The following is an 18,114-nucleotide window of genomic DNA, read 5'->3' on the forward strand; positions in this document are numbered from 1 at the left end:
TGGGTGTCTGTGCCTTGCTTGTGTTTAAGGATGACTGAGGGTGGACTCTGTTGAATTATTTCTCTCTCAGTTGTGATCAGATGCTTCCACAGATGTGAGTCATGGGTGCTGAACTTCCCGAAAAGCTTCTGTTGGTGGGCTCAGGATCCAGTTACCCACCCAAAAACCACTTTGGGTTTCCCCAGGGGAATGAGACCTCATCAAAGCTCTTCCTCCACCCCTGAAGAACTGTTCCCTGGGTGAGAGCGACAACAAGCACAAGTGGTGCCCAGGAACCCTAAAGGTGACAAACATGGGGCACACAGAGCACAGAGATGTTCAGATGGCTCAGTGCTGTTCCACATGTTGCTGCCCTGCTGCTTCCTGTTACAGCTGTGGCCCTGCCCTGTAACCAAACATGGAAACAGCCCCAGAGCCTCGGAGCTGCCTCTGCACTGACAGTGAGCCCCACCTTGTACAGAACATAAGAGACTAAAACAAAGGGCAGGAAACATTTCCAAACTCCTCTGGGAGCTTGTGTCCATACAATCTCAGTAATAGGACACACTCATTTGCAGCTCTCATGCCCTACCTATTAAAGCCTACTCTTCCTCTTTCCAGAGATAACTAATTAGTTCACTTAATTTATCTGTTTTAATTTGCATGCTGCTCTTTTAATTACTGTGCAATTGCTGAAATCATATCCTCACTTGTTCTGCATTTGCACAGGCACACACAAATATTTCAGTGCCTCTGCAGAAAGGCTTATCCCAGCACTGCCATGGCTCCCAGGGAGAACAGCTGGCTTTCCACAGAAAGCTTTGGGTCAGGGGGAAGGAAAAATATTGAATAAAAAACCCATTGGGTCCCTAGGTAGTGGGATTTGCAGTAATCCAGTACTTTTATTAATCTTCTTCCATGTTCTTTACAGACTTTAAACATATAGTAAGAACATTTTATTTAGCATGAAATGTTTGTAAAGGTCTGAAATTTAAATAATCATGTGGATATTAGTATTTAATCTGGCTGCCTGTCAACTACATTAATCTTGGTGTTCTTCCCCTGTTAAAATAACATTCCAAGTACATAACATGGAGCCAAGCCATAGGAAAGCTGATTACCCTTAGGTCTGACCTACTGACCAGCAGGTTTAGGAGGGAAAACAGGGCTGCAAAGAAGCAGGATTAGGTGGGCAGAAGAAAGTTGAGCATTTTCTTAATTAAAAGAATGCAAAAACCCATGGCCATCTCCTGGGGATTTAAAGGAGGAGGTTCCCTGGAGCACAGAATCCCCTCTTGTGTGACTCACATCCCATCAATTACATTAATCTCTAATTAATGCTGGTGACAAACTCCCCCCAGCCCCCTTTAGACCAGTCCTGTACATGGGCAGTTTTATCTCCAGCCCTGCACATCCTGCAGCTCCTGCCACAAGAGTCACATCAGGACATCCTCCTGCACATACAGCCCCTGAAAGGTGCTTCTGCACTCCCAAAGAATGCACCTTTCTGTTCATTAAAAATACTAAACTTGAGCTACAATCAGGAAACAAGCAGGTCCCTGGTGGTCAAAGCATTTAATATATGATTTTATAGTGATAGAATACAAATAATAAAGGAAGAAATAATATTTATTTACATGGATATACTGCCTCAGTCTACTGACCTTGCTGGGGTTGACATGTATGGGGTGATGACTGATAAAAATCATGGCTGGTATCTTTAGCTTCTTACAAAGGAAGCCCAGCAAGCTGTTAAAACACAAAGGTGGTTCCAAAAGTCAGTGCTATACACAATATAATGAGCTGAAGCCAAAACTTGCTTGTGAAAAATATTTTGCTTTCCTCCATATGGACAGAAACAAAGCTGATTCCCAAACCAGGTCTTTCTCAGCCCATCCCAACATAAAAACAAGCAAAAAAAAGTGACTTTCAAATTACACAATTTATTTAGTATACAATAATCATTACATCTCTTTACAATGACATATTATAAAATAACTATGTTAGATCCCACCAGCAGAACACTGAAACAGGAAATGAAAATACACTTATGGATCTCAAAGGCTTTTCTCTCCTAAAAAAGTCCTGGCTCCTTGGTAGCATTTTGTCTCTGCAATCTAAAACCAGTCATTTGTACCACAGTGCCCCTGATCACATGCAGCACAAAGTCCTTGTGGCCACCGAGGAGCACAGGAGGAGCCTGTCCCTGCCACTGCCCCTGCTGGGGGTACCTCAGGAATGGGAGGTGCAGCCCCTCCCAGGCCTTGTCTCAAACAGGGGCAGGGAGGAGCTGCTCTCTCGGAGCTGGAACTGCCCTCCTGGACTCCCTGTTTGAAGCAGGTTGGTGTCTGAATGCTGCACTGCAGTCCCTTAGTGCTAAACCTTTCTGATCATCTCTCATAATGCATCTTTCTGTATAAAAACCCCAAACAAATCAGATTGCACTTGGTAGTTTCCATGAAAAGGTTAAATTTCTCCTTTGGCAATATAAGAAACTGCATTTTTGAAAGAAGTTTGTTTAAAAATAATTACTCTTCCAGTCAGGATTTCTTAGTCTCAGCTGTGACCTAGAAGTAAATTCTGAGGACGACAGGCGATCCTTGGGCCTGGGAATCCCTCCCCTCCACCAAAGGGAAGTCACTGCACCTCTCCAGAGAGATCCAGTTGCACTCCAGAACAAGCCACACAGCCCAGACATCTTTTACCTTTTGTGTGCTTGTTTTCACTTACTGAAGGCACTCACTGAGGGATTCACTGACCCAGGCTTGCAGCAAGAGCCATGCATCATTACAGGCCTAATTAAAGTTTTAATACTGATTAAAATGTTTTATTATTGTATCATGTTAAACTGCAGTGGTCTCCAACCTCATTAAAGGATACAGGCTAGGAATTACTCAGGAGTTTCAGCTGCTCAGTGTAACAACCCAGCTCCTGTCAGCATGTGATTTAGCACAGCCTGGCTGCAGCACAGCCTTCTGTGCCACAGAGAAAGGCAGGAGGATGTTGAACATTGTTTAATGAGTATTTACTGAATATAAAATTGTTTGAGCATGTGACATAACCATCTCCATCTCTTTAGTAATTTACCTTGGTACAACTGAAAGGGAAAACACTTAAATCATTTGGAATTGGAGCCCAGCTCAGTTGTGACAGCTAATCTCATTACACATCTTGATTAAATTAAATGTGGAGTTTGCTATCTGTAGCACTTTAAGTTTCCCATCACTAGAAATTAATTGCAGTGGTAATTACTATAACTGAGTTATTTGCACAGGCCACAAACAGTCTTATAGGTGTTCAAATGTTAATTCAACCTGGGCCTAGAGGCACTTGATTATTACAATTCTGTTTTTCTTAAGAAACAAATGAGCCTAATGGATGTCTAATTCAAGATGGAGAGTACTGTGAGGCTTCCAAATTTGATTTTTGATTTAAATCTAAAACCAAAGCAGTGCTAAAAACACAGCAAAAGTTATATGGTACCTTCAGAACATTTAGAAATCCGATACAAAGCACAAAGTTCAGGCTGGTAAAAAGACAGAGTACAAACAAACCACAAAATTCTCAGCATTGAGGTTTGGCTTCACCTAATCTTCCATATCATTTTAAAATACTGGTAGTCTCTGTTTTAGGCTAAAGAAAAAGGACACAGTGATTTTGTGCTAAAATATAGAGCTTTGTGTCTGAAATAATACAAAACAAAGCTCTACTATCTGAATGTATTTGAAATACTGGTTTCCTGCTGCTTTAGAGATGAGTTTTTCTTTTGTCCAATTTTGCTATCCTAGTGGGATTCATATAAGGAGAAAAAGGATCCCCTGTAGCTCAGAAAGTATATACAGGAAAGTGTTCTGAGAGTCCAAACTGAGAAATTTGGATTTTTGTTTGTTCTGAGTATTTTACAAGGATACAAACATGCAACATGTATCAAGCATGCTCCAGCCTTTTTTCTCACTAAAAATACATAACACTCCCATCATTAAACACTTAATGTTATAAACCAGTTTGTTTCTGATCACTAAAAATGCTGGACCAAAGATTTTTTTTCTTCAAAATTGTTTGCTTAATCCGCACTCACTGATTCTGCAGTCACACTCACAAAATTGGAAACTCATATCCACATACATTCCCAAAGAATTCAAAAAAGAGGCACTGAAAGAGCACAGGGATCTGTCAAAAAGGATCAGACTGTAGGACAAAACTTCATTTTGTGACTATGTTTAGGATTCACAAAGGCAATGCTTACTCAGGGCAGGAGTAGCATGGGCTGCTTTCACTGAATTTCTACCATTTGAGAGGAAAATCTGAACTGCTGAGCAGATTCACAGCCTGGCTCCCACAGGCTGCTGCCCTTGTCTTCCAATCAGTTAAACTGAGAAACAATTACAACCTAAATATTCTGAGGGGCAGAATTTAAATCAAAATTGTCCCTGCTAGCATTTATTTATGAATTTATGAAAATTTTGGCAATATCAATAATGTTATCAAAATTAAACTGTCTAAAAAAAGAATCACAGTAATTAAACAAAACCATCAGTGTAAAATGTCTTACAAATGTAACCTGTTTGTAAACTTCATCTGCATTTCCTAATGTGGTCCTAGCAGTGAAATACTGAGCTTGAAGTCATGGTTGGAAATGTTATTTATGCTTGGCAAGTTTGTAAACGTGGAAGGTTTTGTTCTGAAACACTCTGGTGAAGTGTGTGGTGTAAGAAGGAAGGTTTTTTTTAATTTCCTCACAGAAGCGAGGATACAACGAAGGTTTCAAATCAGGTTCATTCTCTCCCAAGCCATCCATGATCTGCAATGAAATGGAACAGATGGGTGAAATTTCTTCAGCCAATTCACAGTTCCAGGCAATAACAAGTTCATAAAAACCTTCACAATACATTCACTGGGTCAGGCTGGCCAGGTTTGTTCACAGTATGAAACAAGTGGGAGGGAGAAACCAGCTTTAAAGTAAGACTTATTGTCTCTAAAGGGATAAAGCTGCTTTGTCAGAGGCCCAGGTCTGCTTGTGCTTGTGCAGCCTGCTCTGGCTCCAGCTCAGCCCCAGAAATGCCTGAGAACTCCCCTGACACTGGGTGGTAACAGAACCACACCTCAGGGAACTGAAGCTCTGAAGTGATTTACACCTGGGAGGCTACTCTGCTTGTGTGCTCCTGACCTGCAGCTCATCAGGAGTGATTACTTACCCTGCCCAGGCTGAAATTCCCCCTTTTTTATTCCCAAATACCCTTAAGAGCAAGCAGTGTTAATCTGGCCATTTTGAGAATGCCTAAAGGCCCCAGCAGGTTTTCCTTCCCCCAGTGCAAATCCACAGAGCCCCCTCAGCTGTCAGCAGCAGGGTTCCAGAGCCAGGTCACTCTGCGCTCCGAGTGTCGCACTCACGTGGCCGTTGGCGACGTCGAGCAGGTCGCGCAGGCGGCAGCCCCGGCTGTGCCTCCTCTCGTAGCAGATGCTGTCCTCCAGGATCACGTAGTCCGTGCCAAAGGAGCGCAGGATGCCGAACACCTCGCCCGGAGCCCGCTTGGCGTAGATCTGGTAGATCTGCACAACAAGGGAACTCAGCTCCAACACACACAGCACCCTCACTGCTGCTTTGATTGCTGTGTCTTGAGCCCAACAAAGAGCTGGGACTGAGAAACCATGTGAATTGAATCTTATAGAAACAACCTATAAATGCTTTAGTCAGTAACATCTCCCCGTGGAGATGTGTGTTATGGCAAGGGTGCTGCTGGCTGCACATCACTGGATGGAGCTGTCAGGCTTTGAGAATGTCTCAAGCCCAGAGAAGGGTAGGTGAAAACGGTCTCCCAGCTCCGTGTGCAGTTTCTCAGGGTGGTTTCTCTATCAAATGCTGTGTGCTGCTCTGGGAACTGAAGGGAGCATCAGGGAATGCTCCATGTGGGTTGAACAGCCCAAGTGGGCACGAGGATCTACTGATGCCACAGCAGCCAAACCAGTGCCCTTGGGGCTAGCTGGGTACCCAGGCACAGAGCTGCTCAGACACTCACCAGCTGCCAGAAGTGAGTCAGGAGATCCCAAAGCAGTTAAACCCTGGGCCTGTGCCTGACAGTAAGTTATCCATCAGTAAAGCCTTTTGCAGTGTCCCACGAGGACATTGCTGTTTTCTGGAGTGGAGTCAGTGACACGGGCAAGGATTACTATAAAAAATCAGAAATCTCTTACCTGCTTTGTTCTCTCTCTCAGATTCTTATCCTCATAGTGGGGATGGTTGGTTAAGGTCCGTCCAGTGCACAGTTTGACTCCTGCCAACAGCTGCATGCTCCCAGCAAACACTGCTGTGTTTGGAGTGTTTGACCTAAACAAATGTTGATAAGTCTGAGGAAGTCTCTGCAGGGGCATTTTTGCAATGCTTGTGACAGATCAGAAGGAAAAAAAAGACTGTAAAAGTGTTTTTCTGCTTCTCCTCTATTCAGGGAGCAAACTGTTCAAGCAACTGTTTTCTTCAAATGCCAAGCAGATAAATTATTATAATACTCAACTGCAAATAAAAAATTTACTAAGCACTATGAGGAAATCTAAGGAAAACATTATCCTGACATTTTCAAACTATTTCTGTATTTCATATATTTCTCAAGTTCATAAAGCCTCTGAATATTTATAGGTTTCTATATTCTAATTATTTTAATATTTCAAGAAACTTATTGTGACTTAAGGTTGAGTCTGATATAGATATAAGGTACTTTATATAAAATGAATTACTTAATCTGAATGGTAAAACTTTCTGTTCTTGTCCTGGCATTCACCATTCACTTGGAACAAAAACTTTGTTCCATGAGACATTACTCTTCCTATTCTGACAACTCTGGGAGAGAAACTATGAAAAAAGACATTCCAGTTGTAAAAAAGCTGGGGCAGGTGGATGCAGAAGATGTCCTGGTATCTCAAGATCACTCAAGTACCAATAATGAAAAAAATTATTTTTGCTCACCTTCTTCCCAACAAGTTTACTATCTAAAATATTTGCAAAGGCACAACAGAAGGGCAGAGCAAAAAGAAAGTGTAAAAATGCCAGGCAATGGACACTCCTGTAATCAGGCTAATTGGAACTGCTGAAGTGTCTTCTAGTGCTTAGTAGGCACATAACCATGGAAGGGTCTGTGAACACTAAACCAACAGAGAGCAGCACACAGTTAATCAACTAAAATGAAATTAGAATGTGAACAGATGCCTAACATCCCCATGCACACTCTAAAGTACTCCAGTAACTGTGACACTTTGGGTGCACTTCAGGGAGCCTTGGAAACTGCACTACACACTCAGTCATCTTTAAGCTCCATGATCAGCTTGAAAATGTTGAGACGAGTATTAAATTTTATTATCGCCTTTCAAGAGATTATGCTTAGCAAATGAATTAATAATTACAAACCTTCCTAAAAAATCTTGCACTGGTACATTAATCTCATCTAAGAAGGCCAGAGATAGTATTTTAATAGGTCAGTTTAACTTTCCTGATAGATCAGTCCTTCAGCACTTTATAAAACCAATTTCATTTTAAAGTCTGAAAATATTTAATCTCTTAAGAAATTATTTATTACTTAAAATATTCAAAGCCACAAGTGTCCTGAAGTACATGTTCCATTCAAATAAATTAATTCCTGTTAGAATTTAGTACTATGCAAATGGGATGGCCCTGACAGGCTGTCAGGCAGGACTGATCCCTGGAGCTGTGGGAAAGCACAAGTCTGTAGGACTAAGCTGCAAAGGACATGGGCTGGACTCACAGAGGGACTGGGAGAGCTCAGACACCCAAACAAAAATGATGATTCTTAAAGCATCTTCAACATGTTTCTGTGTTTATGCCTGGGCCAGGCAACTTCTAATGTGACAAGCAGGTTTCTGTGGTTGTTCAAGATTAGTTCAAATTTTAAAATCTGACTGGCCTTACCAAGGCAGCCCTGCTCTTCTGATTGCAGATTTGCATTATAATGGGCTCTGTAGCAGATTCAAACTTTCTTAAACCCACTCACACAGCCCCTCCCAACAAGGACCAGAGGCAAAACCACAGGATAAAAAGCAAACAAACAAAAAAGCCAAACCAGCCTGCAGGCTCTTTTCTTTAAAACAAAAGCTAAAGGGTGATAGTGCCCTTTATTAATAACCTACTGGTAAAAATGCTTGTCAAAAATGTAGAATCACAGAACACACTGAGTTGGAAGGGACCCACAGGGCTCATCCAGTCCTGCCCCTGTCCCTGCAGACCCCCAGCAATCCCCCCTGTGCATCCCTGGTGTTCAAGCCCTCCTGGAGCTCTGGCAGCCTCGGGGCCATGCCCATTCCCTGGAGCCTGGGCAGTGCCAGCTCCTCTGGGGGATCAGAACCTTTCCTGATCTGCAGCCCAACCCTGCTCTGGTCACAGGGAGCAGAGATTGGAGCTGCAGCCCCCAGTGAATCTCCCCTCAGAAAATGGATCATGCAGAAGATCCAGGGCTCCATTCCTCCCCTTTCCAAAAGCATTCACTCCTGCCCAGAAGGGGTGAAATACAGCTGAGTTGCATTCTTTACTCGACAGAAAGAGTTTTGCCAGCACTTCCTGCTCTCCCTATCCCTTGAAGACAATCAAGTGACCCTTGCTTGCTTTTCAAACAACTGCCTGAAGTGCTTTGGTCCGGGGTGGAGTTTGAAATCTGTTATTGCAGGTAAAGGCAGATGTTTCCCTGAGATTTACAGATTTGAAGTCCTAGGAAATGATGCTCCTTCAGGCACATCACTGTCCATGTGTTACTGGCCAGCTCAGGTGTTCCCAGACCAGCAGGAGCTACTGGAACCCCTCTTTGCCTGTGCTGCAGTGGCAGTGCCAGGAGCACAGGTGCTGGATTTCAGTGCCCTGGGCAGAGAGCTGGGAGGTGACACAGAGCCCCAGGCTCTGCCCTGTCCAATTCCCTCCCCATGAGCTCTTGTGGGTGCCACTGCTGAGTTCTGGGGCCATGGGAGCCCTGAGGAGCATTCCCAGGGCCAGCGTGGCTCCTGCATGCCAGGGATGCTCCTGCCTGAGCCCGGTGCTGCTGCAGGGCTCTGCAGCCAGGGCACCTCCTGTGCTGCAAACCCCTGAATGACACTTCTCTATTACTCTAAAACCAAACCATTTTTACAACTGTCTGAGCAAATGATGTATAAAATGAAAGGATAATTTGTTTTTATAGCTTTCTGCCAAGCTCCATACCACACTGCCCCAACCTGCAAACAATTTATTCTCTAGGAAATGTCACTAAATAATGACAAGGACTTACAGGTCAAACTGATTTACATTATATAATTTAAATGCCATTCCAAGCAGACCTGATGGCATTTTGAACAAATAATCTCATTTATTTTTGAAGCTCTAAGCTTTCAACAAGTTAATTACAGCTGAGCTAATGGGTAAACTAAGCACTATATTATAGTGTAGGAACCTTTTCTTTACCTTACACTTAAGAATTTAGAGAATTATATAAATACAAAAGAATAACTCATTAAAAATAAAAGGGTTTTACAGGAAGTACTTGCACAGACTCTGAAAGTGGTAGTAATTCTTTCTCTTAAAATACTAAAGAATTATTGTGAGCTGGTTTTAGGAAGCACTAAGGAAGAAATGGCTAACATTGTAGTTACAGGTTACATCATCAGAAATAAAAAGGCTGTTTCTAGTAGAAGTCCTCCAGACTTAAACCCTATAGTTGACTTTCAAAGCCATAAAATCTAACAAGTCACAGATTATTCCTTTACTAGTGCCTGAGTATGGTATGAATCCACAAAGTGAAAGGATTTGAGAAAAGGAGATTCTGAAGAATATGCCATGATAGATTTTTCTTTTTCTTTAAAAGAAAATCTTTTTATTTGCAGAATGCAATATTGAAACATCACAGATTTAGCTGCAGATGATAGGCAGTAAAGCATATTCAGGCACACCGTCATGGTTCTTTTTTTTCCCTCTGGTTTGGAAAGACTGAAAATTGCAAAAATGGAAAACGACAGTCACAAAGCAAGAGCAACAAGATGTGAATCCCAGCTTCAATTTTATGCATGCAGATTATGCTCACATAAAGGAGTGCACCTACACAGCTGGTATAAACCTACTTCTCAGGCACTCTCAGGTTCGTGCCTGAAATTTATTCATGTCTGTCCAACAAAAGCCCAAGAATTTAAGAACAATAATTAAAAAAAAGAAGTGTAATATTGCCTTTAAAGTCTGGAACACAAATTGATTTTAGTGTGATTACCCTTGAAAATCAGGAATGTAAGTAATAGAGTTAAACTTCAAAGCTGGCTTGAAATTAAAATATAGCCATTAATATAAATTAGTATAAATTACTAAAAGAAAGAACCACCATTGAAACATGGGTGTTTCACTTGCATAACCTTAGGAACTTTTTGGAAATTTGTGGGGTTTCCACTCATATAAAAATTTGCCTGCTTGTCCCCACACCTGGTTCAGGTACAGCTGACATCCAACCATGCTCTGCTGAATCTCAGTCTCAGTTAACTTTTCCATTGTTTTGGCTGTTGCCCAAGATTTTTAAGAACTTCTGTGAGTTTTGGCAACTGCTACTGATATATTCCACAACTGTAGACAGATTTCCCCTTTAAAGGCAGAAGACATTGCTTCTTTAGCACTTACCAGGAGTAAACAGAGAGGGAAGTTCACGCTATTGATTTGCTCATTCTACTGATATTCTTCCCCATCTCACAAATGAGCATGTTGTTCCTGTTGTCTTAGGGAGAGAGACCAAAACTAAGAATTTTAATGTACCTCCCAGCTGGGAACAGAACTGTGAACTATCCCTGGAGCATTGGATTCTTGACTTTTTTGTTGAAAAAAAGCTAAGAAAATGAGATGGTGGGTAGGAAAAAAAAGCAGAAGACTGGGATATGCAAGATCATTATGTAAAAAATTGTGCTCTGCAATTGTACAGATACAAAGCAGTAGATCTTCCTGAAAATGCTATGGCAATTTTAGTGAGGGGAAGAGTAAGAAATGCATCTGCAGACACTTCACAGGGGACAGACTAATAGTTGGCCATTATTCAGATTGTATATTTGGACAAGTTAATATGCATTTAGAGCTAAGCGGACAGAAGGGTTTTCTTGTTGTGGAGAGATTGCAAGACAGATGAGTTATTCCTAATTCACTGCTATACATGACAAATTAGAGCTTTTCATACTGAGTATTAATAATGAATGATTAGTTCCTGACACCAGCCTTGACAGGTCATTAACTACAGCACAACCATCAAGTGTTAGTAAAGTAAAAGTGTTCTCTTACACATCAAACTTAACAAAATCTGTCCCACTTTGAGAAACTTACCATAAATTTTGTTGACTGGTATTTAAAGCATAGATAATTAACTCTTCTTCACAGGAATAATATTTCTAAATACAATAAATTCTAAGTAAAAAAAATGCCCCTCTGTAATTGTCTGTCATGACTTGGAATGAAGAGATGACAAGGACCAGTTTAGCATTCTCAGCATTAAGAACATGTGAAAAATTATTCCCATTGGAGCCAGTCAAATCCAGTTCATGGCTGGGAATAACTCCACATGCATATTTTATGTATAAATCTATATATAACTCTACATATTGCACACAGGAGACCTGAACTATCAGACATTTACCATCTTTTAATAAAACAGTAGTGCTAAATGGAACTGGCTGGTAAACATTAGTCACAAAAACATGTCAATAAGGCTGCAAAGATTCTAAATGATGGAAAAAATCATGGCCTGCTTTCAAAATAAGTCAGTGAAGGCTTGTAATATATTTTACTTCTAAATTACTCCTTCTAGTTTATGGATTAAAGAAATACAACATTATGGAGTGTAAATATGTTGCTATGGGGGAAGAGGCTGGGTGACTGGTTTCACTGAAGTTCACTGCATATGAAGGAAATACTCCAAGGAAATACTTCAAACAGTTCAATCTTTAATGTTGTATATTCAGATTTACTTTCAGAATGTTTTCCTCTATAACATGAAACCAATTTTCTTTTTTAAAAATCATTGCTGGAGTTGCAAATAAATACAAGTCCCAGGAATCTCCCTGTTCAGAAACCTAACCTGAAAGTTTTTAGTGGCTGCTCTATATTAATAGGCAACATATCCCTTCAGTTCACAGCCCTCCAGAGAACATCCTACCTGGCCTTTTTTCTCAGCATCTCTTACATGAAGTATTCCAAACTGTTTCCACCTAAAAAATACTTTCCTATGCTCTGTGAGAAAGCAAAAGTGATGAGGTGGGGTTGGAATGATTAACTCACACTCCTGAAAGACTGCTCCTATGCTTAGCTGTAACAAGTTCAAGTTCAATTAAAAATATTTTGTTTGCAGTTTGGAACACATATTGGGATTAATTCTAACAAGCAGAAACAACTTAGATTGTTTTCAAGTCAAACAAACAGTGCAGAGTACAAATTTTCCAAGCTTTTTAACATTTACAGATTTGAGAAGGACAGTAGGTTGGGTGGGGGCTAGAGAATAAAATGATTGCACTGCAGAGGTCTATTAATGTAAAGTTGCTATAATATGATGAAAAAAGCTTGACACCTCCAAATTTACCTCTTCTGGCTGGGAAAACTGTGTCCTTGTGGGAGCAAAGGGATCAGCAGGTTCCCTGTTGCACATGGAACACAGCAGTGACACTGAGCCCCAGCATGGAGCTGCTCTCCACAGCTGCTCACAGCAACCTCCTGATAACCCACTCATCCTCACTATCCTCATGGGTCACCAGAGTTCACTGCTGAGCTGGGACAAATGAGGAGAACACTATAACTAAGAACATTAGATCTACACAAATAGCATTTAACTGAAATAGAGAAAAAATCCTCTTACTTAATCCAGTTCATCAGCTCCACAGTGTCTGGGTCATAGAATTCTCTCAGCTCTGATAGTTCATCCATTATTCCTGGCCAGAACTAAAATGGAAACAAAATAGAACAACCTGAAGACAGAACGAACCAAACAAGTTTTGGATGCTGAAATGTATTACTATCTCTTAGCTGGCAAATAATCTTGTCCAGCTCATGGGCAAATTCCAAGACACAAGAGTATCTACCCTTCCTAGGAAGGAGAGGTGGCTGTCATTGCAGGATGAACAGACAGTTTCAGAGTTGGAGATCTGCAGCTCCTGCCAGATGACCAACAGGACCAGAACTGCCCATTGTCAATGATGACAAGACAAGGAAAGGTCCCAGGAATTAACACTAAGTTTGGGAAGGAATGTAAAGCTAATAGGAAATCTGTGTCAGAAGTAAAGATTATTAGATGTGCTGCAGATGCCATTAATGGTATTTCAGAAGTTTAAATTAAAAGAGAACTACTGAAGGCAAAAATAAAACTGTGACTGAATGACAACAACAAATAGGCCATCAGGGGAAAGCATTTAAAAATTTACTATAGACAAAGAATACATAAATCAAATCCAGAGGCGAGAAAAAAGGATGGAAACTGATTCTGAAAAGCTTAACCCTCCTGCTCAAAAAGCTAAGGGAACAATGATTTATTGAAGGGTTTATTGTTGAAGCCAGTGAATATTTCAGGGCAGAAGGGAGCAATTAAGAAGATAATGACAATGCTAATGACAGATTGCTGTGCCTCAGTCTTTACTACAGAGGATGCTATGGTAAAACCTACTCCAAACCTGCTTTCTTTAGATAAGAAGGACTGCTGGTTTGAAAATTGAAATGCTACAGGAGAAAGTCTAAGAAAACCCACCTGATTATCTAAAAAGCCATTAATCATCCCATTTTAATGCTCATCCAAGAGTTCAGAAGCAATTTTAATGTGGTGCTGCTGAGCCCCTTAGCAAACACAGACATTCCATCACCAAAACTGTAATTACATGGCAGGCCTGGGGGCAGGAGGTAAAACTGGGCCAATTAAGATTCTCACCAGTGTACCTGCTTACTTAAAACACTTGTTCAAGTACTCCTGGCACCATCACAACTGTGGGGAAGCTTTGGGAAGTACAACAGCACAACAGATGTATTTCTGCTCTTCAGAAGCTCCCCCAGAGATTAGTAAATTCAGCTGTTGTGAAAGGAGATTGTGGAGTCTCATCATGAATCAAAATTGCCTCTCTTCATTACTAAAGTGCCCAGGATAGCTACACATTCTGAGAGCTTGGAGTCCTTCAGGGTGGAGACAGAAGGAATGGGCTCTGCTTTGCTTTTCAGTCAGTGCACCCTGCCCTGTAACCTCCTGGGGAAGCAGTGGCACAGCTCCCTGCTCACTGCTGGGGCTATTCCATAGCATTCCCTCTGTAAAGTTTTTTTAAGTCATAGTTTTGCATGTTTTGAGTGAGTACAAGCAGTTTCCACTGGAAGAAAATTTTGGTCACGGGGCTTGCTATTACTGAATTGAAAAGTTTCCAGGTAGCACTACATTTGATTAGTAGAGCCAAGAGAAAACTAAGGTACTTCAGGAGTTCCAAATACAAGAGAATGACAAATAAAAAGTAAAGCATATGAAAATATGGACCAATAACACTGACAGAACTTTGTCTCATAAATCAAGTGTATGTCAGATTGAGAAAAAGTCTGTTGACACCAGGAGAGGATAAAAAGAACAGGTGGGGCACATAAGGGATGTAACAAACTGCTCAGAAGAGAGAGGGAAATGTGAAAGAGGTTTCCAACTTGTAACAGTGCTTGTCTCTGGGGTCAAAGTCTTCAGGAAAAGAAAGCAGTTGTCAAGTGGCTTAAATTAGCCCTGAATGAAGCTGTTCAGTACAGCCAAAGGCTGCTCAGATCATGGGTATATGTTGCAGTATGTGCTGTGATAAATGACCATGTTTGGAGCAAAAGGACTTGGCCATGATGAAGATAAAAGTGCAGCTGCAGAAGTAACAGGAATGGAGTGTTTACTTTTAGAGAGAAATCAAGGTTATTTGGCAATTCTTGGAATTAGAATGCCCGAGCTCAGGAACTCACCTTAAATACCAACAATTTATTCAAAATTACTGACATGCAAACACAAATTGATGAGCGTTATTGTGAAGTTAAAATACAAAATACAGATAAAGGTGAAACCTACCTAAAAAGTGTAAGAGAAGTGAAACATAAATACTACTTGGTACTGCTTTATGCATGTGTTGTGTTATCTGCAGCACAGCTAAAGTAGGCATGGAAATACTTCAGCATTTTCACTTTATCTGAGAGATGTTTGCACTTTAATAATGAAGATCACATGTAAACAGGAATACAGATGTCTTACAGGTCTCAAAACAGCCTGTGCCTGAAATCTGAAAGAAATCCAGCATTGTAGCTGCATCTGCATCTCAATAAATTATTGTTCAAGTGATGTATTTGGGGCTGTAGTAACCACATGCCTCAAAAGAGGCTTTCATTGGCTTATTCAGGATTAGGTTAATAATCCCATAACAGTCCTATTTTGAGGAACTGCACTGAAGAACAGTTCTTCTGACAAATGTAACAGATAATGAAACACCAAACTGCCCCCTACAAATTGAAGAGAACCAGCCCTGCTGGCCAGTTAACTTTGTGGGGTACAGAGAAACTGCCCCTGCAGTCTGAGCAGTCAGTAACTCCACAGAGAAATTCCTGTCTGGAAAAGAGAAAGATAAGTAAATCTCTGTTCCAAAACCCCCTTTCCACTGTCTGTTTATAAGGTGTTAGAGAATATAAAACCACATTCTCACAGAAGCAATGGGTCCTTTCTGGATTTCTGTAAGAATTCTTGTCTGGCCACTGCCAGGGCACCTGGGACAGGAGCCTTGTGGGTCCCTTCCAGCTCAGAATATTCTGTGATTCCCTCAGGCTTCTCATCAACTCTTTCAGCTTTGCAGAAAAGACCCACAGAGAGATCCACTCCTCTGGTAGCTCAACTGCAAGAACTGACTCAGGGCAAAAAACAACTGAGAGGTAACAAATTTCTCCTTCCTACTGAGAAATTTGAAAAATAGTATTTTAAATGTCAATAAAAATTATTTCCTCTATTTAGAACAAACACGAAAATGATGCTTTTCAGGCAGACTGAGCACAACTAATGACTGCTCTAAAGCCCATGAAATCAGTGTTTTCTGTTGACTTCAGAATTGAATCTGACAGAATTTAGGAACTTTACATCTGCTCATGAAGAGTGGGAGGAAAACTATTCCTAGTGATCTGTCACATTAGACTATCAGAATGTCATGCTCCTGGTATCCCCCATGTCAGAAGAAATGACATTTTTTCTGTCATATTCAGAGATGATGAAAATAGCAAATGACTTCCTAACCATCACATGAGTGGACAAAAAGAGTCCTCTAACAGAACAATAGGACAATTTAAGTGGAAACCAGTATTTTTTTACTTTTTGTTTCAGTTTTAGAGGGGGAAACACAGTACTGGAGTGAACTCTATTAGCAGCTTTCTTAACTACTTCACTACTGCCTTTTGAACTGTAACAATGAAATTAATCTTGCCTTTTTCTGAAGGGAATTATTTAACAGATGTATTTTCATCTCAGACTAGTTATTGCAGAAACAATTTCTCCACCAAAGAAGACTCTGAATTTTTTGTCTTTGTGACTACAGATTAAAAGAATGGTTTGCCTATTAAATCAGTGTTCTAAATCTCACTGCTATGACAGACTGATAACCTTGCACATGTTATTGATTTAGGTATGTTTTATGCATTTAAATTTAAGTGTTTGACAATAATAATATTCTGTTTCTGGAACAGATAGAAGACAAACCAGGTACTTGACCATTTAATAATTCTGTACTTTAAAACAGATGAGATGAGGCACAGCAGTAGAGATTACTATTATTTCTGCTCCTACAATAAATCAGGGCACAATGTGACAATCTGCATTTTATCCACAACTTAGTTAAAACCATAAGAGACATCTCTCCATAAAATTATGCCTTTAAATAACACCTGCTACTTACACATGCAATCAGATAAACATTTGTATCTATGAACAACTGCTTTGGATCAAATTAGCTCAGCTGATCCTTCACAGACAATTTCATAGGCACAGCTATCCTAATTTTTAAAATTCAGTTACAATTCTTGTATGTAGTTACTAATAAGACAACCCTTCTAGGAGAAAGGAAAAATTTCATGCAACTATATATGCCAAAACATTGAGAAAAAAACTTCTTACCTTAAATGAAATGTACAGTAATGTAATTATTGGTATAGAATACTTAATCACCTGTGTCTATGAGAAATTAAAAAAAATTTGGTTATTTCAATGATACATTTAATAGACTTAATTTTTAATGTATTGATATCTGAAATATTTAACATGTAGTGGAATTTAAGAGATTAAATTTTAAGCCCATATTCTGATTTTATTTTCAAGTAAAACCCTTATTAAAGGCCCATCACAAAAGATGGATTTATATCTTTAAATCTATATTCTACAAGGTGGAAAACACTGTCACTCAATATAATTGACTGCAAAGGTCTTCTCAGACTGCTGATGATTTCTTAATATGGAGATTTTTTTAGAAAAACTATGGCTGTTTTTCACAGCCACATCTATATTGCCATCTAGTGTGTTCCAATGGAATTGTTTAATATAGAAACCACCAGAAAATCCATTTGACTTCCTAAATTTATACAAACATCTAGCAGAGATACCTGGTTTGAGAGAACTACAAGCAATACTCAGCCCTGAGCCTTCACTTGGTCCAGATGCAGTGGATGAAAGGCTGAGTAGAGTGCTCACCCTCTGGGATGTGTAGAGATGGAGACACTTCAGGATGAGTTTCCAAACCTCTGTACTGCACAGGCCAAAGGATGCAAACACACACATGTGGGATGTCCAGAGGTACTTCATCCTGGAAGAACACAAGCTTTCCATGATCATGGGAGCTCTGCAAAGCTGCTTGTGAGAGCAGTTAATGTCTAGAGAAATCTGAACACAGTTTTCTTGGCCTTTCATGCCTCTGAAATAACTGAGTACAGGACTGACACTGCACTGTGCTATGCTCTCTTGAGAACATCTCTGTTCCCAAACTTCCATTCTTTCTGGCAGAATTTTGGGAAATGCCTCAGTCTACAAGTAGAAATACACCAGGGAGAGAAAGAATGTTCATGATCCTATCAGTTTGTGGTCAACATATTTTACACTCTTATAAAAATATACTCAATTATCTGAACAAGCCCTTAGAATAAAAAAA

The 18,114-nt window shown here is 40.3% G+C and overlaps 1 protein-coding gene across 3 annotated transcripts in view; it reads right to left on the reverse strand.

The window, feature by feature from the left end:
* Window positions 1-1,902: 1,902 nt before the first annotated feature.
* The window catches only part of DPY19L3 (dpy-19 like C-mannosyltransferase 3), a 34,863-nt gene continuing 18,651 nt past the window's right edge, over window positions 1,903-18,114 (reverse strand). For 2 of the 3 annotated variants that reach the window (XM_054516123.1, XM_036390188.2), the window contains 6 exons: window positions 17,661-17,772; window positions 17,091-17,147; window positions 12,813-12,895; window positions 6,172-6,304; window positions 5,371-5,529; window positions 1,903-4,780 (listed from right to left, as the gene is read on the reverse strand). In XM_054516123.1, the coding sequence (XP_054372098.1) occupies window positions 4,619-4,780; window positions 5,371-5,529; window positions 6,172-6,304; window positions 12,813-12,895; window positions 17,091-17,147; window positions 17,661-17,772 (706 nt within the window). In that variant the 3' untranslated portion in view covers window positions 1,903-4,618. Of the gene's footprint in view, window positions 4,781-5,370; window positions 5,530-6,171; window positions 6,305-10,603; window positions 10,698-12,812; window positions 12,896-17,090; window positions 17,148-17,660; window positions 17,773-18,114 lie in introns of those variants that run through there. The other variant, XR_004980970.2, reaches the window with a different exon arrangement.

Source organism: Molothrus ater, chromosome 12 (genome assembly GCF_012460135.2).
Source record: "Molothrus ater isolate BHLD 08-10-18 breed brown headed cowbird chromosome 12, BPBGC_Mater_1.1, whole genome shotgun sequence".
NCBI classification, from domain to species: domain Eukaryota; kingdom Metazoa; phylum Chordata; class Aves; order Passeriformes; family Icteridae; genus Molothrus; species Molothrus ater.